General features: G+C 44.2%; 1 protein-coding gene across 4 annotated transcripts in view; it reads right to left on the bottom strand.

Moving 5' to 3' along the window:
- Positions 1 to 609: 609 nt before the first annotated feature.
- The window catches only part of EDA (ectodysplasin A), a 390,933-nt gene continuing 363,994 nt past the window's right edge, over positions 610 to 27,548 (bottom strand). Inside the window, exons 3-8 of one of the 4 annotated variants that reach the window (XM_004694445.2) lie at positions 17,807 to 17,830; positions 12,593 to 12,772; positions 9,811 to 9,845; positions 8,812 to 8,863; positions 6,160 to 6,290; positions 610 to 4,430 (exon numbers count right to left, since the gene is read on the bottom strand). In XM_004694445.2, coding sequence (XP_004694502.1) covers positions 4,179 to 4,430; positions 6,160 to 6,290; positions 8,812 to 8,863; positions 9,811 to 9,845; positions 12,593 to 12,772; positions 17,807 to 17,830 — 674 coding nt within the window. In that variant the 3' untranslated portion in view covers positions 610 to 4,178. The remainder of the gene's footprint in view (positions 4,431 to 6,159; positions 6,291 to 8,811; positions 8,864 to 9,810; positions 9,846 to 12,592; positions 12,773 to 17,806; positions 17,831 to 27,548) is intronic. The other 3 variants (XM_004694446.2, XM_004694447.2, XM_004694448.2) reach the window with 3 other exon arrangements.

Here is a 27,548-nt window from a genome sequence, read left to right as displayed (position 1 = left end):
CTGTGAGAAGTGTCTTGAACGCTCTGGGGCTCGGCAGCTTTGGGCTGCTGTATTCTGACCTTCATGGAGCTTCTGCACTCAAAGAGCTTGGGGAAGTAAGCAAGGTAGAGTGCCCTGCTTTGGGGGTCAGGCGGGACTGGCACTGCCTAGTTGGACTACCTTCTTCAACTCTCTGAGCATTAGTCTCCTTGTCTGCAAAATGGAACGGTCCCTCAGTGGGGAACTAGAGGCTGGATCCACCTGAGCTGTTTTGGGCCCAGGCCTGAAGTACATGTTGTAGACACCACAGTCTCAGGCTGCCGGTGACTCCAAGCATGTGCCTCTACCTCAGGATTATGTTCCTTTGTGCAGTTCCCTGAGCATACTGGACACATTGTGGCAGGCAAAGCTCTAAGGGGGTGGGGAAGGGGATGTGTGGTCTGAGGCAGAGGGGACACAAGATGTTCTGACAGGAAATTCAGACTACCTTCTTTCTTTCCCTTGTTCCCTCTGCCATGGTGCCTTGGTCCTTTCCCTGGCACACATGTGACATCATCACCTGCAAAAAAGCACCAAGCATGTAGGAAGCGCTCCATCCAAGTTCCAGAATAACGGGGGGGGGGAGGGGTGAAGAGGGAAACTTTATTTGCAAAGAATAAACCATTAATTTATACAAACTTACATCCCAGTTTATATACATTATGTATAGTTTATATACACAGTATCTCACACTGTATGCTCACCCCCAAAGCAGCACTGGGCCTGCTCCAGGCCATTCTCATGACAATGTTCATACCTCATCCTAGCTGGGAGCTTTTGGAATAAAGGACTGACACACCCCAGCTCCTGTTGGAGAGAGCCCTGAAGTGGATTAATGGAAAAATCCAATTTTATTTGTGCTCACATGGCCTAGGGAAGCCTCCAGGTAGGGATGGGGCCTGCCAGCACCAGGGTGGCCTCATGATGTCCTGGTATGGGGCCAGTCGAGGCAGGAGTTGGGAGAATACCTGGGGGGGGGGCAGGGTTTGGAAGGCTGCAGTTACTTTCTCCTTGCCCGGCCAGGTTCCTCAGAGGAGCCAAACACCTCCAGCTTGGAGTCTGTGGGTAGAAGGAAGAAGGGGTCTTGCAGGATAGGGACTGCCCTGCCTCTTTACCTACTGGAATCTGGAGGTTGGGGCTTGTTCACTACCTTGGGCAGGCCACCTTCCCCCCTGGGCCTCATTTCCACATGAGTAGCCTGGGGCGGGGATGGAGGTTGGCTCCTTGCCTGCATCTGGCTCTCCATTCCCCTGCAGCTCTGTCATCCACCAGAAGTTACATAAGGCATGTGGGTTCACATGAGGGTCAGTCTTTGTTCACCTCCAGATTCTGACCACTTTCCTGCTCAGCAAAAGAAACTTGGCTTAGGGTGGATGAATGGGCAAATAAGGCAAAGACTATGTTTTTCCTAAGCACCAGTAGCTGAGCGTGCCCCAACAGCTGCCTTTTGGGTCAACTTTGTTAGTTGAAGCCCTAGTGGCTGGCAGAGGCCTCTGCCAGGCAATTCTCCTTCAAACCTGTTGTCTGCTTGCTCACAAATGTCCCCATCCCCTTCTCCATGCTAGTGTGAGCCCACTGATGAGCTCACATTGGCAACAGTTCATACTGCAAATCTGTTTCCACATTCTTTGTGTAGTAAATTGCTTTGCCTCCTTGCCAGTAACTGCTATGGCAGGGACCCTGCTACCTGTGGCTTCCCTCACCTCCCGCGCCCCTGGAATATTTCTGTGGGTGCATGATGAATAAAGGGCCTCACAAGAATCCTGTTTTCCTGTTAGCCCCTCCACATCTACAGAACAGAACGATGATGTCTGGGTGTACGGATGTCCTCTAGGGACACGTTAAGGAAGTCATTTCCTCTCACCACCTCACACCCTTTTGGCTTTCAAATCAGGCCTCTTTTGGGTCTTCCTCCACCCCTGAGATCTTGGTAGCGAGCTCTCCGTGGGATGGTAGGAAGAGCTAAAGAGTCACTCGGTAGCTGTGGGAAGCAGCCAGTGCCTTCAGTGTGGGGGATAAGTCGAGGGCTAGCCTGTTAATGAGGTGGGTGAGAAGACAAATGGGCTGTGGGTTTTGTGGGCACTGGAGGTCTGCTGCTTGTACGTGGTACCAAGAGGATTCTTCTGAACATGAGAGCTCTGAGACTGATGGCGTTTCCTTGCCCCAGGCAGCTGAAAGTACAGGCACTGCCAAAAAGGAATGAAAACGAGCATCTCTGAATTTCTCCCGAGGACCCTCAAGGGTTGCGGGCCCTTATTACCACCTTAAATGGCGCTCTCTGGGCCCTATTTCAACCCAACTCTACAGTATGACAGATTAGCTTTGGAGACAAACCTGGCGGAAGCCCTTACTGTGATTTAAGCTGGGTGAGATCTTGGTTAAAACATTTAATATCTCCGAGCCTCATCTAAAAACGGAACTTGCAATATTACCAAAGGAAATAATTAGAACGAAAATCCTTTCCAAAGCCCCAGTAGAGGTTCCCATCAGTCCCTGCTGTAACCGAGGGCTGTCTAAAGCACTTTATAGAAATTGGGGCCAGACTCATGCCTACTTTCTCTCACCAGGGGTTGCAAGGCCGTTGTTTGAGATCAGACAGTGGTGGGGTCACCCTCTCATTCTTGGTCTGATCTTGGAAGGCCAAGCAGGGCAGCTGCTCAGGAAGGGAAGCTGAGAAACAAGCACCTGTTTTTGGTGGATTTCAGCTGCCCAAAGGAACTTATTCCCTATCTCTTCAAAAGCAGCCAAAGCAGCCAGACTGCTCCTCATAGTCTTGGTTTAGGCCTCACGCCCAGAAGCCAGGCCCATGAACAGTCCCGCCACTGACCCAGTGGGAGGTTTAGGGTAGAGGTGAGGTGTCCTTGGAACTGACTAGAGGGCACAGACCTCCCCTTCGATGCTGATCTCCTGACACCTGAACCTGTAATGGAATTTACAGTGGCTTTCTGAAGAAAGGGTGGGTCAGCAGGGTGTCCGTTGCTGTGCTTCTGGATGAGGACTGGGCTCATGAGCACTCAGATTGCAGCAAATTTGAAAAACAAACTAAAAGAACCCCCATCTGCCCTTTCTGCATCTTTCACCCTTTCTGGGTCAGGCAGCAAAGCTCCGCCTTGCTGATACCCAGGCATGGACTTGGGTTTGGGGCTTTTAGCAGCTGCCATGGCAGCTGTGTAACATTCGAACAGGAAAGGACTTCTGGAGGTTCATCTGGTTGAGCCCTTTGCCCCCAGATGCAACTCAACCAGAATGTTTGTGTTGCTCCATACATGAAAAGTTGTCTTTGCGCCTAAGCAATATGAAGAGTATCCCAGACAAACATAAGTACAGGTTCTGGGTGAGGCACCTGTCTCAGACAGAGGTAGTCTCTGTGGAGTGAGAAGACAGGAGGTTCAGTCAGGATGGAGGAGTGGTGACTGGGGCGAGGCAGGGGGCAGGAAATTTTCTGAGTGTGGCGCATAGCTGTAAACAAAGTGAAAGAAGTGTGGTTCCAACTCTAGCTTCGGGTTCTGTGGCAGGCAGGTCTGTGGCGACTCCCTGTAGGGAAGAGCAGCCGTCTGAAGCCAGGTAAGGTGCTGCTGTGGAGGTCTCAGCCTGAGCAGATGGGCCTTCGGGAAGGTGGCAGTGTGGGGGAAATGGGCCTGCTCCGCTGCCAAGGACGCAGGCGCCTCGGGCTCCAAAGGTTTCTCCTTGGCTTTTGTCACCAGCACCCGACTCTCCCCACCCTGACCCATTCTTAGGCTGCCACCCGGGCGCCCTCTCTCCCTATCACCCAAGAGAGGAGCAGCATCCCTCTTGGGGTCAGATGTTAGCTCCCAGAGTCTGAAGGACACTTGGCTTTCTCTTGCCTGCTGCCCTGGACCCTCATTTTAGTGCAACAAATGACAAGTCTGACAACAGGGACCCTGGGGTCTGAGAGTCACACAGCAGCCAGTCAACAGGGTGCCATGGAGGAAGGTTCTGCTTCATGTGAACCCTGGGGCTCCCACTGTCCTGTTAATTCAAGGTTATTCTGGAAAGTCAAACAGGCCTTGTCGTCCCGGAGTCACTGGGGAATAAATAGCACTGGGGCACTTCTCTCTGAGGATGCACTTAGAGGTTCCGGGAGTCCTGGCTCCCAAACCTGGGGCAGGGGCACAGGCAGGGGCACAAAGGGAGGGGATCTAGGAGGCAGGGGCCTCGCCCAGCCTGATGGCCCCAAAGAAGGTGGTGTGTTTGCTCATGTTGATGGAGATGTCAGCGTGCACCATCTTCACAGCGATCTTCTGCCGGGCTTTCAGAAGGCAGACACCTGCGGTGTAACAAGTGTTGTAGTTGGTTTTGCCTGTCTCGATACTGCGGGTACACTGTAGGAAGGGCTTCTCGTCCACGACCACCTCATAGCTGGCAAAGTCAGTGAAGTTGATGTAGTACACCTGGGTGGAGGCAACAAGAAGGGATTGGGGAAGAGAGGAAAGAGAGGGCGGGGCCCTCCCCTACTGACAGAAGGGACCTTCTCAGATGAACTGTGGGAGCGTCTCACAAAGGGGACAGTCCCACCTTAAGGCCTTGGTCCTCGGCCAATGGGGAAGGCCAGGAAAGGGCAGGCTGCCCTGCCCGACAGACCTCTTGGCTCCAGTGGCCCCTGGATACTGTGAGGGCAAGAACCAGGCATTATTTATCTTTTTGCCTCCCTCTACTTATCCCTCCTACCCGCCTCCTGGGTCCTGGCACACTCTCTACACATTAAGCACCAATAAGTAGAAATTAACTTCCAATTTCAAGTCCTAAGGACTGTAGTTGGATAAACGTAGAAGTCACTGATTCCCCAGAGAGGGCACAGGAATCTTCAGCTCTTTAAGGGCTGCTCAGTCAACCCATGCTCCCCTCCCTCACAGCTGAGTTTTTTTCTCTCTCAGATACTCACACTGTTCCTGCACCCTCTTGTCTCATGACTGAGGAAACAGATCCAGAAACATGGGCAGCTATCTGCCACAATTGAGATACAGAATGTGGAAGGGGTGACTCAGGCCACTACCTTTACTTTGTGGCCAGGAGGGAGTGCTAACTTATGTCCAATGGGTAGGTGGCAAGGGGACCTGGCCAGCGTGTGTGGTGTCCAAGGTCTGAACCATGCTTGGGTCTCTACTAGGCCCAGAAAAAAATTTTTTTTTTATGTTTCACTGTCCTTATCCACCATGTTCTACACACTTAAAGGAGTTTTAGAAGAAACTGCCCATAGGACGATGGGATTACACCCAGTCCTTGGGGACTGGGACCCTCAGATGCCCTCCCGAATCACTTTACAAGACATTGCTCCTTCCACAGGTTCTTCAGGAAGGAGCAGTACATCCAGGTGCCACATAGTTTCTTGGGCCCCAAAGGGCCCCAGTGGGGCCTGGGTGCTTGGTAGGATTAGTTAATGCTCGATAACCCAACTCTGGTGACTTCCCTGTGAGAACTGAGTGTGCGCTTGGTAGTCCCTCTGTCCAGCTACCTGCTGGCTGCCTGCTCCACAGAAGCCCCTATCTCAAGTTTCATTTCTCTCTAGCTCTGAGGAGTTTCTCCAAATGAGGATGGAGATGGACACTGGCAGACCTGGGACTGGGCCCAGTCCAGGGCGATCACAGAGGGAGAAGAGGACAGAGAATGCCAGCAGGAAGGAGCAAAAGAACCAGAGAAACAGAGTGGTAGAGACACAAATGGGGGAAGAAGGAAGGAAAGACAGCCAGAAAACTTTCTGAGGTGGCGAGAAAGTATCTGGAGCACATATGATTATAATGTCCAAGCTAGTGGAATTGGAGGAAGAGGTTCTCAGCAGCCTTGGAACCGACTTTCAAAGAACATACAGGACAGTATGGGTTTGGCAGTGGAGTCGAACAGCTCAGCAGGGAACTGGGGCCTTCACCCCCACACACCACAGGAAGGGATCAGATGGTTGGGTGCCTCTCTTTTCAGTTTTTCTACCACAGCTGGCTGGGGAACAAAAAAGCAGCACTTCCTCCCTCTCTCCCTTTCTACTCCTCCTAACCTCCCCACCCCCTCACCCTCCAATGGGGACTTCAGTCTTTGGCTTGTCTTGGCTGGCTCCACAGTGCCCCTGTGTGGCCTTCACCGGATCTGCAACCTGGATATAAGAAGAGTTAGGCCTAAGACCGTACTCACTTCTACCTGACTATAGATGAAGTAGGTGCCGTCCACCAGTACCTCCAGCTCCCCGCTTCGGGGATGTAGCTTAAACACCTTGGGGTTCATGGTGATGCGTGACCAGTCATTGAGCACTCCACCTGAAAGATCTCAGTATGAGAGAAGGGCAGTCACTCAGTACATGTCAGAATAATCTGGGCAATAGAAATAAGAACTATCAAACAGTAAACAACCTCCCCACACAGCCCAATGCAACCTGGAAAGCCTAGAAGGCGCAGCTTTAAAGAACAGCTTTTGGAAACAGAGAAAGTGTTCTGTTTGTAAAGTGGCTGCTGGGGTCTGCCTCCTGTCCTCGTGGGCCTTCCTTCCTTGACCTTTTTATCTGGAAGGGATTTTAACTAGCACCTTCTTGCTGAACTTGGAAGTGGGGGGAATTTGAGGAGAGTGGGCACACTGTCCTACTTCCTTTGTTGTTCTGGGGCCTGCACAGGCAAAATTTAGACACTGAGTGGCAGGCTAGGCCTTATTATTTTGTTTCATTTCTCCAGCCACAGCTCCCATTTCCTAGGTTTGTGGCTTTTTTTTTCTCTTCTCCTTAAGAAATTCCTTTTTATACTTCCTACACACCCATTCCTTTCTGGAAAGTTTCCCTGCCCCTCCCCCTCCAGAAAACCAGTGAAACAACTGTTGGTTTGGAGAACCATAGGGATTAGGGACCAATTGGCTGGCACTAGTGACCACCAGTGGTATGGCCCCGTAGGGAAGAGGGAGCTTTATTAGCCTAACAGGTGGACTGCCAAGCTGAGCCTGAACCAGCCAAGGAGTGGATGAGGGTGTCCAACTGAAAAAGCATCTCTCAGTTCCACCCCATCTGGGGGCTGGGGCCATCATACAACAATGGCTGGACAGTGTTGGCTGGACAGTGTTGGCTGGACAGTGGGTATCAGCTTGGAGGGGTGGTAGTTTCCTTTTCTCTCCTTCAGTAAGAAAGCTGTTCCTTCGTGCCACAAGAGGTGGAAGCCCAAGCTTATGGGACTTTTCCTGTAAACCAGACATTCCTAACCTAAGAGATTATATTTTGAGCAGCCATCATTGATTAGTCTGAGGAAGCTGCCTCTGAGGTTGAAGGAAAATGACCTTCTGGGAAAGGTTGCCATCTTCCTTGACAGACAGAAGTTGGAAAGCAGCGCCTTGGCTCTGTGCCTTCAACTGCATGTTCTTCATGAAGTCTTTTCACCCCTGGGCCCCTCCATTGTGTTTCTGATAAAAGTAAAGACCAACATAGACTATTGCTAGGGATGGGCCCAGAGGCGTTGGAGTCAATCTAGTTATGTGGTAGTGGGAGGAAAATCTGAAGCTTCTGGAATGATGGAATGAATACTGAGGTCACCCATCCTGACACCCAAATAAACATTTCCTGCCTGTCTCACTCCTCCTTGGACAGATGGAGATCATGGCCCACCCAGGGCTGAGGCCCAAGGCAATTTGGCCCAGCAGGCCACTTGGGTTTTGGGGCCACTCTGTTCCTACTTATTATTTCTGAGACTATTAAGTCAGGTGTCCAGGTGGCAGTTCAGGATGTAACTAAGCTTAATCATTAAGGAAGCTTTAGTACAATCAGTTCAGGACTGACTGGGCTCTTAGAAGCTGTTCCAATGCAGCAGGTTTCTTTAACCTTCACTTATTATTTCTGCACTCATAGCCCTTCCCTTCCACTCAGAGCTCTGAATGCATCTGGTATGTTGGCCTGTTTGCTGCTTCCCAAGCTCCTGGGGGTACATGCATTTTAGGCTTTGCACACCCTGGGGACTGGACATTATTTCAAAGTGCTGTTCTTTAATGAATGTTCATGTCTCTTTGGGGAAGAAAATGAACCTAATCATTCAGTGGAGTGCACACACAGATAACTGAAGTAGCATAATGCAGTGGCAAGAGTCAGACAAATGGAGTTTTGGAGTCCAGCTCCTACAGGCAACTGCAATCTTGGGCCAATCAGCTAACCTCTCTGAACTTCAGTTTCTGTTTTTGTAAAAAGGAGCTAATACCTACCTCAGAGAGTTGGCGTGAGGATCAAATACAATCAAAGACAAAGAAAGCATGCTCAAAACTGTAAAGCACCACATAAATATCAGGCAGTATGATTTCTTAGGGATAATCCAATCTCTCTAGGCCCGTGTTGTCCCATTTTTTTAAATGCAGGGGTTACATTCAATCTGTTTGCTTAACTTCATTAATCTGTTCCTCCCTTTTCCAAACACTGGTATCTCACAAACCCTGGACAGTCCAACATGCTTCCCCTGTCCCCGAAAGAATTCCCCTCCACCCATTTCCCATCTAGCAGGCAAGAATTTAATTTTATATTTGTACTGTGAGAACGTTTATTAAATCACACACAACCATGTGGTGACTCTTACACAATCTCCATCTCCCAAGAATCTCTGGTCTGTAAGATGTTTCAAGTTATTTTCAGCTTCCTTGTTAGTGCTTCCAAATATAATCGGGTGTAGTAGCAACGGGTCTTAGTGCAAACATTTACTCAGGATAGCCAGCAGAGGGCAAAACGGAGTCGAGAACGGCTCCCCAATACCAAAGACACCTCAGGGCCCTGGCAAGGAGGCTGGGAACTACTGGAAGCCTGGGGCTAGGAAGAGGGCTTGCTTTAACTCTCACCATTCTTGACTTGAATCGCTGATCCTTGGCCCTGTAGATGCACCACAGCTGGCTGAGAAGACAAAAGGAGAGGAGTCACTGTGAGAAACGGCTGCTTGTTCCCATGTTTCGTTCTTCTCTATTCCCCTGTATCCGCCTCTGACTTGGAGTCTTCTTTCATATCTCAATTCTGGTCACTCTCCCCTGTCGTGGGATGCTAGCAACCAGACTGCTACCAGAGGGTAATACAGTTTTGTAGTTCTGCCACTTTCTAGCTTTGTGATCTCAGTCAAATGTAATGCCTCTCAGCCTCAATTCCCTAACTCTAAGAAAGCAGATTATAAGAATCTCTGTCTGGTCTCTCTCACAGGGATGCTTGAAGATCAAATGAGGTGATGGATTTAAAACTTCCCTAAAAGTCATCAAGCACTGTGCAGCTGTGTAGATTTATCACTGTGGCCAAACAGCTGTAGCGAGGGAGGCTGACGTGAGACAAAGCAAGGCAGCAGAATTTGCCAGTAGAGACAGATTAGGAAGCTCTGAGACTATACAAGAGTCCTTTAGGCCACTAAGGCAGAAGCCCAGGATGGGCTTGGCCTGGAGCTGGTTAGCTGATTTTCAAGGACATCCTCTTACATTTTGCAGCTGCTGATCCCAGGCTGTCTGAGTGCCAACAAGGGGTCTAGGGTGTCTGGGGAGTGGGAGGCCCCAGGTGAACGGTTCTGACTGGCAGCTTATGTCAGCTGACTACTCAGTTTGGATATGGTGACCCTCTGTCTCCTGTGGCATGAGGAAAAATGGACACGGTAAGGCTCAATTCCCTTAACTAAAGGCAGGTCCTGGGGCAAAGCTTTTCTGTACATGGAGAGGGTAGGGTGTTATGAGTGGGGAAACCTCAGAACCACCAGGTTTTCTTCTCAAAAATAATGCCTCAACAAATTTGATAGGGAGCAAACTGAAAGGTGGCTCTAGCCTGTGGCCTTCCCTCTTCCCCAGAAAGAGAGCCAATTCCCAGCCAACCTGGTTTTCTCGAGTTCCAGCTTTATCCGCAGCACCTACAACATAGGACAGAACAATCAGAGGTTATGCCCTTTCTACTTCCCTTCCTCCTCACCCACGCAGCCAGTGGTGGCCATCTTGCCCCCTACAGCCAAGCCCTGTCTGATAGCCTGCATGGTTCCGAGCCCCAGCAAGAGTCAATGAAGGGTCCTGGCATCGGAAAGGACACCCTCACTTCCTTATCTCTTTCCATGACCTGCACCATCAGTGGGACCACCAGCATCCACTAGGACTCCTATCAATGCTTGTCGCAGTCAAGTCCAACTGAACACCCACAGAGACAGATGAAAGAGCTGCTTATCACCCCTGTACATGATGGTAACCTTTTGCTCCCTTTGCTATTAATTTTCTTCATAGAGCCATTGTCCTTTGTAAATATCTTCTTTCTTTAATGACTTCTCTCCTCTCCTACAACACCAATTCCATGAGAATTTATGGATCACTTATCAATAACAGTATCTCTTTTTAAAAAGATTTACTTATTTATACAAACAAGAACTTAGGTATAGGCCAGAAGTGGCGGGGAGAGGATTCATCCGAGACAGAGTGGGGAGCAGAACAGGCAGACTGACTGAAATACACTGCTGAGAGGACAGAAGGCGAGACAGGAGCGGTCTGCTGCGCCGTGTGGGTCAGCATATTTCCCTGTATGGAAATCAAACTTGTGTTTCAGTGGCTGTGGATAGCTTCATAGTGCTGTGTTTTAACTCCTTGAGCCACCAAGGAGGCCCCTTAATAACTCTTGCACATAGAAAGAGTTCAGTTAATATCTGAGGAATGATTGTGGGCAAAAAAAACCTGTCTTGTGGCCATAGTAACATAGATTATGAGTCGGAATCAGGAGTCCCGTGACTGCTGCCACCAAGGGTCATGACCAAGTTTGAGGGCAGGCCCAAGAGAACCACCCCTTGGCATGTGCAGACTGTGGGCCAGCTCTGAGCTGTGGTGGTAGAAGCCTGGGCTGTGCTGTGGCAGCCTCCTGGCCAGCCTGGTGCTCTCAAAGCTGTGGCCGCAGCAACTGCCTGCCCAACCCCAGCTCAGGTCGGGTCTGGACAGCTGGCCAGGGTTTTCACTTCTAAATATGATGCCAAATTGTAAATGGATCACACAGGTTGGAGCACTCTCAGGTGCTATTGTAGGTTCTAGAGACCATTCAGGGGTGTAAACAGACCAATCTGATTTGAGCTTGACTGACACTAACAACTGGAATTGTAAATGGACCAATGAGGCTAGAAAGGTGGGGACCTTCAAGGGGACATAAGTCAAGGTTTTGGGGGACTCATCGGACAGCTTCACACAGATTCATCTGGACTCAAATCTTTGCAGACAGACTCATTGGGGAGATTTGTTTGGTCTCTGATCTCTGCTTCAAACTGTAGCTTGACCTTTGCTCCTGTGCCCGCTGTCTCTGGCACTACCACCTGCTGAGTGAGGGTGCTGACTGGCACTGCTGACCTGTGCCCAGCCATCTCGACGAGCTGCTCACTGTTTCTGGTCCTCTGACACCTCCTAGTGCTGTTGCTCAGCACTGTTGACTAGCCTGTGCATTGCTGCTGGTGGTGCCATCTTACCGGTGCCACCTGTGACCACCTCCAGCTGTCACCATGAGGTTGGCTCCTGGTCTGCTGCTAAACAGCGTGCCACTAGCTCCAGGCTCTTGTAAAAGGGACAGTGCCATCTTACATGGGCAGCCTTGGCATTGAACTACGGGACACTGTGTGCACAATCTGGAGTAGGACTGTTTGCTTTTTGGCCTTAGAGAGTCTTTCTTTGCTCCCATTTCTTTATCTTTCTCTCCCCTTTGAAAATACATATTATCGCATCCTGAGCCAGAGTTTTGTCTTGCAATTGTGAGTGCATGGAGACATGGATCTGACCCTTGAGCCTTTGCACTGTTTTAAGTCAAAGAATATGAGTCCTGCAGTAGAATTCTAGTACCTAGAGAAATCAGCTAGAAAGAGCCCATTTCTCCGAGTCCCCAAGATACAGGAAGGTGGCAGGAGCAGGAATAACTGACTTAAGCCTAGGCAGTCTGACTCGTGTCAGCTCCAATTCAGGCAGGTGTATCATCTGCAACCCTACTTTTGGGAAATTCTTTAGGGCCCAAAAGGGAAGATTCAAAGGAATTAAATCTATTTGAATGGGCAGTGTGGTGGGTTCTAACACATAAAGCACTTGGTTCCTTGACAGGATGGTCTTGGTGTGTAGGTTTGCTTCTGCAGTATGAATAACTTGTAAGTTTCCAACTCTTGACAATCAGCGACTATCTGCCTAAGGAAAGCCACATCAGTGTTTATGGGATGAAACTCTTCTTGAGACTGTCCTTTTTGTCTGGTCTGCATTGTTTCTCCCTATTTCTAATGCAATACAGCAGTGTGAAGCTAGATGCTGGGCATCATAGATCAAATATACCTCACAAAAGAACTTCAGTCAACCCTCAAGTCTTCTGTCTCTGGCTCGTTAGAGTTTATTGACTACTACAGAGAGGGCTTGCGTCAGGGAGAAAGACTTGTAATGGATGTATAGGAGGCCTATTCTTGAGCAGTTAGTAAAAACAGGAAGTTAGAGCAGATCAGGCTCTACTGGCTTTTTAGGCCCTAGCTCTGCACTCCTTTAGGAGGCCTGCCCTGCTGGTACATACCACTGGCATCTCTACCATTTAAAATCGCTCCCAGGATCACCCAGTCCTGCTCAATTAAAACACGTGTAGGAAACTTGGGAGTGGAGAGACGGAGGGACTCACCAGAAGGTCCTTGGAGGCCAGGAGGTCCTTGAGGACCAGGGGGACCTGGAGGACCAGGTGGCCCCATAACGGTTGTTCCTGGAATTCCAGGAATCCCAGGGATCCCTGGGGGTCCTTGGGGCCCTGGGGGTCCTGGAGGTCCTGGGGGACCATTGGGCCCAGGGGGTCCTGCCTTCTTTCCTGAAAAATAAGATTCAGTGTTATATTTGTAATTATTGATAGAGAATTACTGGCAGGATTTCACAGACTTGTGGCACACTTCCAGTCAGCCCTTTGGGAGTTCCTGCTGTTAAAGAGGTAGGTACCTTTATTTCTCTCTCTAACACACACATACATATATGGGCGCACATATATGGGCGCACCACCATCTGCCCCCCCCATTCCCTTTCATGAATAATTACAGAACTGGGTTTGAAAGTATAGAAATAAATGGCCCTCAAGGAGCTCAGTCTAGTGGGGAGCCAGAGTCACAGGATAGTCAGTTCTATATTAGCAATAAGGACAAAATGAGGAAGAGGTCAGGGAAGGCTTCAAAGGGGGGTTGTATTTGAATTGAGTCCAAAGGATCAGAATCGCCAAGCAGCCAGGCCAATGGGTCATTTTGTGGTTCTTTTCAGAATGGGCTACTGTTGAAGAATGCAACACTCATGTTTATTGGCCAATTTGGTGGACTTGCAGTGAATGAGAAGGCACTCAGAGAACAACTTGACCTTGGGTACATCAGTTCAGGGAAGGCCTCCCACAGGAGTCAGGATACAGGAAATAGGGGTTGGGGTGGTGGTGGTGCTAGTTGGGAATGAGGAATGGGAAGGTGTTTGGGAAAGGCAGGGGTGGGGGTTGGGATGTGGAGATAGGTGAGGCAAAAGGAGGAAGGGAGATGAAGAGATGGAGAGAGAGAGAAGGGAAGGTAGAAGCAGAGATAGTTCAAGAGGAGGCAGGAGTCAGAATGTGCTTTCTCAGACAACCTCTCTCAACCCTATTTTCAAAGATCTCTGGGAAAGGAAATTCCACACACTCCTTTGGTAACATGTTCCATTGTTTATCACCCAATCATTGTTAGGAAGTTCTTCTGATTATTTGACTGGATTTTGTCCTGCAGTGGCTTAAGCCCTTGTTCTAAAGCCCTTGCTCTATTCTTTTCGTAGACAGAGAATAGTCTCCATCAAGCACACAATGCCCCTCATATACTCAAAGATGTTGCCACCTGTCAACCTCCATTGTTTGCTCATAGATCACATGTTTCATTACTTACGGATCTCAGAGATGACATGTGTGTGCAACAAATAGGGGTGGGGTGCACTTCTGTCCCAGATCCCCAACAAGTAGGAAACAGAGTACAGCAACTTCCATTTTTATAGGCTAAACAATCCAGCTTTCCAGAATCATTCTTCAAAAGCCCTGTTCTTGAGCACATTATTAATCAAATCTACCGACTCCTCCCTGTCTCCTTCTCACTATCCCTCCAAGGCAGTCTCTTCACTCCTAGTCCATATTCCAGTCCTTCCAACAGTCCCACCAGGATGTAGTTATGTTGACTGAGTCACAACTGTGGCCATCAACCAAAACCTCCCGCTCTCCCTGTTCGCTTCCTCTGTTCTGTGTAGTTCAGTCCCAATCCTGCAGGTGGGCACAGATGACTGCCCTTTTTCTCCCTTCACATTCCCTTACAGTGTTGTGGAAGCCTCAGCAGTGGGAGACTTCCATCTGACTCCATCGGGCTGACTAAATGTGTGATACTTCCTGACTTTTAATACAATCCTCTCAAGTCTCACGTTAATCATTTAACTGGCTCCAATTCTCTGCTTTCTAGATTCTTAGGTGGGGGAATCCTGTTCTGATTTGTTAGGTCTTCCTTTAGGAGCAACACCACATGTTCAAGAAACCCAATCCCTATGGTAACGCTACTCAAGAGGCCAGGAGTGCAAGTCTAAGCACATCTGCACTTGGAATGAAACAACGGGGTCTTTGTGAGGCCCCCTGCACAGGGAGGAAGAGGAAGGAAGAGAGGTTCAGAGAGCCACCCTCTGAGGCAGTCTCTGCAGCCTTAAAGACCTGGAAGCAAGAGCTTTGGCATTTTCCCTGCACTTAGCAGCAAAAGATTTGATCTGCTGTTTCTAGAGTTAGCCAATTTCAAGATGCTGAACAGGAAAGTCATCTTCCTTCAGATTTGGGCAGCTTCCAAGTCAGACTTATTCAGTGCTCATGTTTCCATTCTAGCTAGTGTAGTGGAAAGAACACAGAATCTGTAATCAGGAGATAAGGCTGTAAGCCCCAGCTCTACCATGGATGCACTTTGGGCAAATCCCTTCCTTTCCCTGATCTTAGTTTCTCCATCAGTGAAATGAGGAGGTTGGCCTCGATGATTTCTCTAAATTTCCTGTCAAGACTAATATTCCATAAGGGAACAACTTAGTCCAACTTGTCCAGGAACTTCTCTAATCTGGTTGTAAGGTCTTCCTGTCTATCATTGCTCTCTGGGTGATACAGACGATGGTGTGTATTTGCAGGCCCAACAGTGATTTTTGAGCCAGAAGGTGTTCTGTGGGTAACACAAACTTCAGTGTCAAGACTGTGAGTCTCCTATGATTGCTAAAGTAATTTTGAAAGAATTACAGCCAGAGACTCCTCCAGTTAAAGAGAATAGTGGTTGTAGTATATAAACAGAGAATGTTCACTTATGAAATGTTAGAAGACATTTGGGAAAAAGCTCCTGCTGTGATCTAGCTCTGCAGCTGCCCTTTTGCTTCTCTGCAACCCAGGTTTAGGCCAATGTGCATTTATCATTTGCCTGCTTACAGAACGGTAGCCCAGAGATGTTGTGCAAGATGAACCATGGACCAGGAGAATGACTGATGGGAATGAATTCCTTCTTCAAATTTCTACACTTCAACAGAGTGCTTCATGATACAGAAGCCCCGAGACATTTGGGCTCAGAAAGCTACCATGTCTATGTCTTAGATGAAAGAATATGTACATTTTTGCTTGAAGCCAATCTTCCCAAAGGGGGCATTTCTAGAATACTTTGGCCAAAGCCATATTGTGAGGGAGCAACCACAAGAGAGAAAGTAAGGTACATTGAGATACAGAGATGAAACAGAGAGAGAATGACAGTGGGCAAGCGCTCATTTTGGTGAGTGAGTTATAGCAGGTGAAAAGTCCATTACCTATGGAAATTTGATGAACAACTCCATTTACCTCTACATGAATGTGCCTATTCACTGTCCAACAAAATCTATTTTAAATGACTTCAAAATCACTTTCAGCTAAAGTAAGTGTTTAAGGCCTATGTGCACTCTCCTCCCAACAATGGACTGCATATATGGTAGCCATGCAAGGGAAGTGATCTGAGTCCCTGCCAGAGGCTCTGGATTCTCTGAGTTGTGTTTCCAGTGCTTCTAGCCTAGAAGCTCCTTTAACTCCTTTTACTGCTCCTCGCAGAGTGTCTTCTCAGTGCTCACCCACTGTAGAACACTACAACTGGGTGCTGCTCCCGACCACACACAGGCCCCACATCTACTGAGTCACTATCTGGTGCCCTGTACATGCCTCTGTGAGATATGAGTATGCTGCTCCCTTTGCTGGAATGTCCTTCACCCTCTCTTTGCTCATACTTTAATGTCCAGGTCAAATACAGCTGTCTCTGTGATATGTTCCCTCACCCCTCTAAAGAGAACTAATTGTTCCTTCTGTGTGCTCACACAGACCCTTGTTCATGCTTCTGTGATGGTATTGTTTTATGCTGCCCTGTAATTATTTGGTGCACATCCACAATTCCAGCTCCGCCAGGAGAATGTTGAGGACAAGAACCATTTTTCTCCATTTTTGGATCTCTGTTCTTAACAGATATGAGATGATTATTTACTGTCTGGTGAATGAGTGAATGGGGAAACAAATGAGTAACTGTACCCAGAAAGCACACTCCAATGCACCTATTAAGAAGGGAGGTCATCCCTGGGCTTGTGTCAGAGGCAGACAGTGGTATTCTCATTTCAGCCAGATGAGCTCCCACGCATGTCATGATTTCTTCTAAAGGGATATGCCAAGAGTTAAAAACTACATGCTTGCAGTCAAATTCACTTTCTTAACAGATAGGGTATCTCGGTGAATGCCCAGGCCCCATGGAGAAAGCTTTCCTTACCGACTCCAGCTCTCTGGCTATTTTCTAACTTTGCTCAGCTCAGGGCTTCAGGAGGCCAGGCTATTACTCAGAGAATGTGTCAGGGATGCAGGTTTTCCAAATGGATAATGGCAGCTCAAGGCAGAGTTCCCTAGTGCTCAGAGAAATGGCAGGCAGTAGCAAGAGCCAGCCTTTGGCCTCATGTGGGGTTAATAATCTCCACAAGGCTCTAGAAATTTTAATAGGTAGACTCATTTAACTTAAGACATTCACATACATTTCTTTTAATTTCACTGTATTCCCCTCCCAGGTCAGTACATGGAAACAGAACACAGTCACTTAAGCTGGTTTTATAGTTTGTTCTTTGAGAACATATTTCCTGATCCTATTTTTCAGAACCTTTTCTGTCTTTGTGTTCTCCTCTTCAGGTAAGCAAGCACTTGTACAAGCCCTTGGGTCATGACAAGTACACAAGGGACTTTCTGACCCAACAAAGGTACAATGGAACCACTCAACTAGAAGTTTCTTTGAAAAGACTAAAAGATACTCCAGCCGAGTTTTTCCATCACAGAGAAAAATGGTATTGAAACTCCAAATCAAGAAATATGTTCCCTGTGTGAGAAGTTGGACAGGAACAGCTTTTAGACAAATAAATAGGGTACTGACATCTTGGGTGGCAGTATACCAAGCAAGCCCCTGCAAATTGTCTCAGAACTTCATTCATACCAGATCGCTAATGTGATAAAGGAGATTTTTAAAAAGGAGAAGAAGGGACAGGGGAAAAAGGGAGGAAGGATAAAGGAAACACATATGAATTGAATTGCATGGAAGAGGGAGCAAGAAAGAAAAACAAACAAACAAACAAAACTTTCATATGTTGCTAGGGAAGCAATTTTATCTTTCATGGATTATCACCAAAGAACAATTTCTATTTCTTCTCCTGTGGAAGCTACAATGCTCAGGAATATAATGTGTGATTGGATAAAATAATGTATAACTAGCACCAAAAGATATAAAAATCCCTTGCCCTGATCTTTTTTCTCTTAATTTTAGAAAAGACATGACAGAAGCTTAATAAAATCAGGAGCTAAACTTACCCTTTTTCTTGTTTTTAACTGGACCTGTTGGAAAGACAAGATAGAAAATTAAGTCACTGGAAAGTGATGGAAAGTGATTATTCTCCGAGACAGTCACAGGAGGGATCCCCAAGACACTGCAAATTTGGGGGCGCCCCACACCAAGGGTCAGGTTATTGGCAAGGTATCTCCCAATTATCAAACCTCCCCAGTTTGCTTCTATTTTCTAACTGTTGTAACAAAGTTACAAGGAAGATTCTTCCCTAAGGAGAAAAATCTTTCAGGCTCAGTTCTTTGGATTGAGGGAATGGGTACTTCTGGAAAGAGATGAAATGCTCCCAAACGCAGAACTCAACAACCTTAGGACGGCATCCCATTAATTCTGCGTGTCCTGAGATTGAAGAGTCATGAGTTCAGGTGAGGAACTGATGTGAAGCATCATGCGTTGAAGCTGGAAGGAAAAAAGGGTCATTGTCATGGAAGAAGCAGAGCAGTGGCAGTTCAGTTTTTAGTCACTTTCCTTATCATGAATTAAACTGCTATTTATTAAAACAGTGCAACTCTAATTCACCTGTGTGTAATTGTGTGGGGACTCACGCACTCCCACTATCATTTTCTGTGTTAACAGATACTTTAAAAGAATATTAGACAGTTTCAGTAGCGAAATTACAAACATTTTCCTGTGAATTACTTCTAAAGCCAACAATTTTAATCAGTTGGGGCACTTAGAAAACCCTAGTTTTTCTTATATGGTTAGGTGCTAACCAGTCCACAGACATACACAATTTAGGGTCTTCCTCCTGGGAACTCCGCTCTCTTTATTCCTTAGGTAGACTTGACATTTCTTTAGATACAGGTATTTGAAATTTGTTCTGATATCCCATGAAGACAACATTAAGCCACCATCAGTGCCCTCAGGCACTTACAAAAAGAATACCGAACATTTGCATATTATTTTTAGTTTATGAAAAAGCCCTACTGTCCTCTATTGTTTAACTTCATCCTTGCAATGATGTCTACAAGAAGAGGCTCTAGCAGAGGCTCTATCTCAGCTGCTTCAGTCAAAGTTAATCAAGTCTTTAATCTGGAGGGTTGCCAGTGTGGCCATTGGAGCTCAAAGGTCCCCGAAAAAACAATGCCTGTGTAGACTTCCCTGGCAGACTAGTTTCATGTGCAACAGTAAACATTATTATAGGCAGGGGATGTTTTAGGTTGGCTTCAGCAACCTACTACACTTGAGGTCATGGTTTTCCATTTGCTTAGCCTTCCCCACCCCCTTTTCCTCTCCTAGTCCTTTGTCTACTTTCCTTTCTACTTATCCATTATGTTTTTTAAATATGGAGGTTCTGACAGAAAAGTACAGCTAGGAAGCACAGAAACTACTGACTAAGTGGCAGGAACTCAACATGAGAAGGGCTACCTCCTTTAACAAGAAAGAGTTTTGGGGAAGGATTTATACAAAAAAGCCCAGCACTGTCAGTTGGGCAGCTACCTCAGCCTGGGAGAGCATCATGATGAAACCATATTGCCCTTTAGACAAATAGTCCTAAGTTTCTGATCATTTCAGCTGGTTAAAGGGTTAGCACTGCTATAGTCAAACTTCAAAGCAGTCTTTGAGGAAATCAGGCTATCAACAAATTATTGGTCCTTACTGAGCATGCCTGTGGAAGGTAAGCACAACAAATAATGGAATATTATAAATTCTCAAAGAATAGTTGGATAGTTGGAAATCACTAATGAGGGGAACACGAAGGAATTATAATGGCTAGTTGGTTAAAAAACAAATACAAACACAAAACTTCCTGGAGGAAATATGACTTAAATCCATAAGTAAAAATAGGGAAAGAAAAGTTCAAATGTGGTTTAACTTCTATTACTTTTACATTAGAGATAATAATTAAACAGACCTTATAAATGCATATGGATATACAGATATACCTAAAAAAGGGGAGCAGAAAGGAGAAAACAGCTTACTTAACAATGTACAAAAAGCCATTATTAATATTGTATTTCTGTCTACAATTTTATTGTATCCAAATATGCATTTTAATGAAATTAGATAAAATAAAAATCTTTGACAACTTTTTCTATGTCAATAGCTATGTTGTATTACCAGCATTATATGGGTAACAGATTACATTTTCTTCTAGTTTTTTGTAGGATTTCATTTTTTATATTTAGTTCTTTAATTAACCTGGCATAGATTTTTGGTATACACTGTTTAGTTTGGAACTAACTAAACGAAAAAAGAAAAAAAATTTCGAAATGACCATGATGTGAAGAGTGATGAGAGCAGCAAGGGCTCAACATAAGTCCTTTCTTGCACTTCAAGGCTCTCAGAGAAGATCTACTTAGAGAACATTTGGCACATCCTTTGGCAAAAAAATAAGGCTGAAAAAGTATAGTTAGGGTTGTGATTAGATTGTATTACATTACCCACAAGTGCTAATCAGTGCATCATTTAAACAGTTTACAAAAGTTCCTGCTCATTCTGATATATTTCACTTCGGCTAGTGAATAGTTCTTATGAGTTTCAACATAAAGCTCTAAGCATTGACTCTGCATCTGATATGTCAATTTCTTTCTAGAGGCCATTGTAGTTTTCTAGCTTCTAGAGAGAAAATGACAAAGAAATAGAGCTGCTCTATAATGAGCATGCTGACCTAGAGTGAAAGCAGTAACCTTTCTTGCTTGAGTTCTAGAACCTTTTAGTTACATTAAATTATTTTTCTCTATTTGTTCCAGAATCTCATTCATACATACTCAGAGCACTCCTACTGTCACATGCCTATTTCTATGGTAACAAGCTGCAATTCTCTATCATTCCAATTCTCTTTATTTGTAATCATCATGCTTTCTGCAGGCAAAAACCACAAATGCATCAGAGTGGGACAGATAACTGGGCAGTCCCTGGGATTGTTTTGAAATGAATGAACTTGATACCTGAGAGAATTTGATAAATATGGGCAGGAAATTCATCATCTGACATTATGTAAAAGGGGTTTTTTAAAAAAAAGGGGGTCTTGTAAATAAATCACGACCACGGGGTCAGCATTAGTCCTAGCCAGATTCGGTGCTGACTCAAACCAAAAGCTGAGCACAAAGCAAGTGATAATTTTCTTCTGATTCTTTATATGCTAAATTAGGAAACTCTATATACTCTATATACTGTCTCTATTTTAGGTCTTGGGTTCTGATGAGGATAAATGACATAGTAATTAAAGATAACTGATGTGTGTGTATAAATATATATACCCCTATATGTTAAATAAATATGATCTTATATAATTGATACATATCATTAATATATCATTTAGATCTTATAAAGTAGATATTAGTGTGTTTAGTTTATAAATATGGTTTAAATATATTGTAGGAGGTCATATAGCCCATAGGTGTTTCAGAGTAGACTGAAACTGCAGGAAGATAGATTCATGTTTTTCTAAAAGTATTTTTAAAATTTAAAAATAAATATGCTTCTAGTTTCTGTTTTGACATGTCAAGAGCTTGGAAATCATCACTCCTGTACTCACAGCAAGGAGGAAGCTAACAACTTAAAATCAACAGTTCTTAAGTCCATCCAGAGAATTATGCTCACAAGGCAAACTTGCTGTTCTAAAAGAAGAGACAGAGAATCAAAGCTTGCCAGAATTAGAAGCTTATAGTAAAAACACTTTAAATATGTAATGATAGATTGCTAGAGGCTTAGTGTGGACAAGCATACAAGCTAAAATATCCAAGGGGGCCCAGTTGTACTCATTTAACAAGTTTCATCTTCATGAGACCTATTAGGTTCTTACTGTGAAGACTAGAGAAAAATTCCCTTGTGGTAAGCAAAGAGGAACAATATCCATTCTGAAATATACTCAGACCTCTCTATTGTCCTTAACAAGGAAAACAATTTTATCAAAGCCCAACTAACTGGGGTTTTTTCCAGAGCCTAACTGACCTGGCAAAGAGGAAATAACCAACTCAGGGACACTAAAAGATCTTGATCTCTTCATAGAATTTGCCCCCTTTCTTCATACCTTACTACGATATCAACAGGTCTCTCCTGTATAATAATGGGATTATAGCTAAAGAGCTAGAAATTTCAGACCCTACAAAAGGAATCTCTAGGGTCACCCAAAGACAACAAAGGGAGAATAAGAAAAAGAACAATAGAGGAAATTGAAGCCTCTGACACCACAGCTAAGCAACAGTAAACACAGCTTAACTCTTAGTCAGATCAACAGAGAACTTTCCATCTGCCTCAGTTACCAGTTATTTAAAACCATCACAGCATGTCCAATTTTCAGCCAAAAATTGCCAGGCATACTAAAAGACTAAAAATATAGTCTGAAGAGACAACCTAAGCATCAGACGCACACTCAGATGTGGCAGAGATTTTGGAATTTTCAGAACTATAATTTAAAATAACTCACGTTTAATATGCTAAGGGTCCTATTAGAAAAATTGGACAACATTTGACAAGGAGCAAAAGTAACGCAATGGAACAAATAGTTGTTTTAACAAATAATGTTAGAACAACGGGACATCCACATGCAAATAAAATTAATCTAGACAGAGACTTTATGCTAATCACAAAAGCTAACTCAAGGTGGATCACAGACCTAAATGCAAAACTAAAAGATCTTAGAAAGTAACAAGAAAGTCTTAGATGACTTTGGGTGTGAAAATGACATGTTAGATACAGCACCAAAGAAATGTGATAAGCTGGGCTTCATTAAGATGAAAAAATTCTGTTTGATGAAAAACAATGTCAAGACAATGAGAAGAAAAGAAACGGACTGGGAGAAAATATTTGCAAAGACATAATTCATATATGATTTATCAATTTTAATATACAAAGAATTCTTAAACTTCAACAACAACAACACCCCCATAGCCCAATTGAAAAAATAGGCAGAGACCTTAACAGACATCTCACTGTTAGGCTATCCTTGTAGGGCAGGGAGGCCAGCAGGGTGCCCTGACCTTGTGGCCTGCTGATAGCAGGAGGAGGCAGATGTCATGTCTACAAGGACTGTGCCCACATTCCTGTATGTGCAGATAAGAGTATCTTCTGGGCCTTGACTTCTTCATCTATACATTCATTCTCCCTCATATGTTCTGAGCTATGACGCCTCCCTTTGGTATAAATTTTCTCCCTACTCTCCCTTGTGTACAGTCCCTCCTCCCTTGGAGTCCTCTATGGCAATTGGCCCCAATAAGCCTATTTTCTCTAAGACTGCTGTGTAGGCTCCTTTCAGCAGTACCTTACACTCACCAAAGAAGATATATGGATTGCAAGCACATAAAAAAGATACTCCACATTATATCTCATTAGGGAAACACAAAATGAGATACTACAACACATCTAATGGACAAGACTTGGAACACTGACAACTCCACTTCACCACCACTTCAATGCTGGTGAAGATACGGAAATTCATTCATTGCTGGTGGGGATGTAAAATGTCAGTTATCTTGGAATACAGTTTGGTGGTCTTTTACAAAACTAAACATACTTGTGCCTTACGATTCAGCAATGGGCTAATCTGGAATATTGAAATTTCATAGGAAGCATTGTCATATAAAGAGAAATGTTAAACTCTTTTAGCAAGTGTGTGAATACATAGGAGCATTCTATAAATCATGTGAACCTTTAGGTCTATAATGTACTGGTGTAATATTACCAGTCAATTCTGATTATTACTCTAAGATACTCTATGTCAAAAAAATAGAGCAAACTTCCTTGTCAACTACATTATGCTCAGATCTAATTATGGTCATATAAAGTCTTTTTGCTAGTTTTCGTGAAGATGATGTCAGAGGGAATTCCTTGTTTAACTATGGGGAAAATAAACCAAGAAGTCCAGATAGTCACTAAATACAGAAGACCCCATTATGGGGGCTGAAACAGAGTAAATCACAATTGTCACTGAACACAACAGAAGGGACATGGAAATTTTTCATATTAAAAGAACAAAGGGTCTATGGTGATGGCGCAGGGGTGACTCGGTGATGGGAAACCCATGGGGATTACAATTGAGATGAAAAAAAATGTACAAAATAAATGAGGTAAAAATAAGCTACTATATATATATATAAAGAACAAAGGGTGAGTGAATAGTGAATGTAGAGATGTATGTCAGGAAATATGTATGTATGAGGTTCTTTATCTGCACCAGGGGTGGGAAAGCTGAATGTTGAGGATTTAGCTGAGGGAGAAGATGGGTATGAGGGCAAGAGGGACCCAGGTAGACAGAGAGCCCCAGAGAGGTTAAAAAAAAAAAAAAAGCTTAGGAAGTTATTACATACCCACCCAGTTCTCCCTAGAACTGGTGCATATGGGTGGAAATGGGACCAAATACATAAACTGAGTCCATGCTGGCACACAACAGTGTTGTATAAGAGGCCCAACTTGTAAACAATGGACTCCAGTCTGAGTCACAAAGAAAAGGATCGACAACACGGACAAAGGAGTAAAGCAACCCAGTGGCAGTGAGTAGCAACCCCAGATGACAGAACCCCAGATGACCCCCTCCATTTGCTGAAGACGTAGTTACACATTAGTTCACCCTGTCATACAGCACCATCTACTGGAAAAGTGGAAGATCTGCACCCTTAAATTTTCAGAAAGTAATAGGTAACAGGACCACGAATGGCAATTTTCCTGAAGGAAATTCTACAAATATCCATAACCAAATCACATGGGCATGAAAGACCTTTTCTTGCAATCAGATACAGAATCCAAGATAGCCATGATAAAGAAATTCACAGAAATGAAAGAAAACTCAGAAAAAAGAATGTTCTGAGGAATAAAATCAATGAGCAGAAGAAAGAAATTGAAATTTTAAACAAGAGTAACAGAGTTATAGGAAGTAAAAAGATTAGTAGAGGGCATTTTAAAATTCTGGAGAAGATATGGATGTAGATTAAATTAAATGGAAGACCAAATCAGTGACCTTGAGGATGGAAATACAAAAGGTGGAAGAAGAATGAGAGATAAGTAGAAAAAAAAATACTTCAGGAGTTATCCAAATCTCTGAGGAGAGACAATATAAGAAAGAGGACAGAGGGTTGGGCCAACCTTGGGGAACAGCGGGTTAAAGTGCAGCACTGTGAATCTAGCCACAGTAACTTCAGCACAAGTTTGACCCCCAGAGAGTGAGGTGACCCAATGGCAGCAGCACTCTTCTGTCCTGCCCACTGCTCCCTTGAGCAGTATACTTCATCAGCCTGGCTGTTCTGCTCCCCACTCTGTCTCTGGTGAATCCTCTCACCACCTCTGCACCTCTGGCCTGTACCCCAGTTCTCTATGCATGAATGGATAGACCTTGAAAAAGAAAGAGGAGAGAGTGAAGGGATAATGCATTAAAAGACAAAATAGAGAAAAACTTTCCAATCATGGAGAAGAAACTCAATATACAAATCCACGAAGCTATAAGTACATCAGGGTGCCAAAACAAAATGAGACAAATACCAAGACACATACTAGTGAAACTACCAAGAACACAATACAAAGAAAAGTATATTAAAGCTGGCTAATGGGAAGAAACAGATAACATGTAAAGGAACCCAGATAATGCTTACATCAGACTTCTCTGTGGAAACACTGTATGCAAGGAAAGAATGCAATTATGTAGTCAAATTACTTCAAATGAAACTGTCAGTCAAGATTACTTGATCCCAAAAGATTTTTCTTCAAATATGAGGGATTTATAAATAAAGTCTTTCTCAGGCAAATAGATGCTGAAGGAATTTGCAAACACTAGACCCCTTCCCTCCAAGCAATGTTGAAAGGAGTTCCAGCAACTACCTAGAATAGGAGAGTATTGACAAAGAAGAGAGGAAGGAAATAGAACCACAGAAGCGAAGCCAAAATGGCAACTGCAACTTTTCATAAATCAATAATCACTCTAGAGGTAAATGGACTGAATTAAAAAAAATAAAAACAAAAACACAGTGTATCTGTTTGGACTCCTGGTGGCACAACAGGTTAAAGTGCAGCACTGTGAAGCTGACCGTGGCCGCTTCAGTGCAAGCTTGATCCCCACCCTGGATGTGATCCACATGGTGCAGCAGACCTCTCCTGTCTCGTTCACTGCTCCCCTCAGCAGTGTACTTTGTCAATCTACCTGTTCTTCTCCCCACTCTGGCTCTGGTGAATCTTCTCACTGCCCATGCACATCTGGCCCGTACCTCAGTTCTCTATGCATAAATAATTTTTTTTTTAAAGAACCAAAATCCAATTTTCTGTTGTGTATAGGGAACACACCTGAGCACCAAAGATAAACACAGGCTTAGAGTAAAGGGTTGAAATAGTATCCTACAAGTGAATGGGACCCCAAGGAAGGCAGGGACAGCCATACTTATAACAGATAAGATAGTTTTCCAGTAAAAAAAAAAAAGTAAGAAAGACAGGGATGGACACTATAAAATATTGGAACAATTCATCAAGAAGAAATACATCATTATGTATATACACTGAATGAAGAAGCATCAAAAATACAAAATACAAAATGGCAATTACTAACAAATCCAAAGCAGATACTGCTTTGGAAAAACATATTTGTGGCAGAGAACTTTAACACTTCACTTCAATGAATTGACAGATGAACTAGCCAGAAAATAAATAAGGACATAATAGCTTTAAACCAAGAATTAGACACCAAATGAGGAAGATACACATTCTTCCCAAGTACATGTAGGCTATTCTCCAGTACTGACTATAATGTTGGATAACAAGACAGTATCAACACATTCATGAAGACTGAAATCATTCCATGCATATTCTCAAACCACAAAGGTCTCAAAAGTTCTCAAAATAAATCACAAAAGGAAAACAGAAAAAACTGTAATATATAGACTACTGGGTTAATAAGGAAATCAAAGAAGAATTAAAAAAAAATACTTTGGGACTGATGAATGTCCCAGAACTAATGTGACAAAACAAAAACATAGTACAAAAGCAGTACTAACTTGGAAGTACATAGCAACACAGGCCTACATCAAGAAACAAGAAAGAACTCAAATAAGTAATTTTATCTTTTACCTTAACGAACTAGAAAAAGAATAGCAAATAAGATATAAGTCCAGTAGAAGGGAGCAAATAATAAAAATTTACAGTAGAAATAAACAAAAATAGGAATAAAAAGACATTCTAAAAGATTAATCAAACTAAAAGATGGTTTTTGTAAAACAACAACAGAAGAGACAAACTTCTAGCTTGGCTCACAATGAAGGGGGGGAAATCTCCAACAGGATCAGAAATGAATGAAAATAAGTAACAAAAACATTTCAGAGTATCAGAGGAATATGAGTTTACTATGAACATTTATGTTAGTAAATTCGATAACCTAGAAGAGATGAACACATTCTTTGAAATATACAATCATCCAAGACTAAATAGGGAAGAAAGAGAAGATGTGAACAAATTACAAGCAAGTAAACTGAAACAGTAATTAAAGTAGCACAAAAAGACGAAGTACAGGACTGATGTCTTCACCAGAGAGTTCTACGAAACCTTTAAAAATGAGCTAATACCTATCTTGCTCAAACTCTTCGAAAAAACTAAGAGTGACTGCATCAAAACACATTTTGTAAGGACATCACCCTGATACCAAAACCAGACAAAGACATCATAACAAAAGAAAACTTCAGACCAATTTCTCTAATGAGCACAGAATCAAAAATCTTCAAAAAATATTAGCAAACGGCCTTTTGTCCCAGCCCTGCTACAACCCTGGAGATAAACTGAGACAATTCAGCTAGGGAG

This window comes from Condylura cristata, unplaced genomic scaffold, assembly GCF_000260355.1.
Source record: "Condylura cristata isolate star-nosed mole 26May11 unplaced genomic scaffold, ConCri1.0 scaffold00043, whole genome shotgun sequence".
In the NCBI taxonomy this organism is placed as follows: Eukaryota; Metazoa; Chordata; class Mammalia; order Eulipotyphla; family Talpidae; genus Condylura; species Condylura cristata.
The sequence above is the reverse complement of the archived record's forward strand: the minus strand, read 5'-3'. Positions and strand labels throughout refer to the sequence as shown.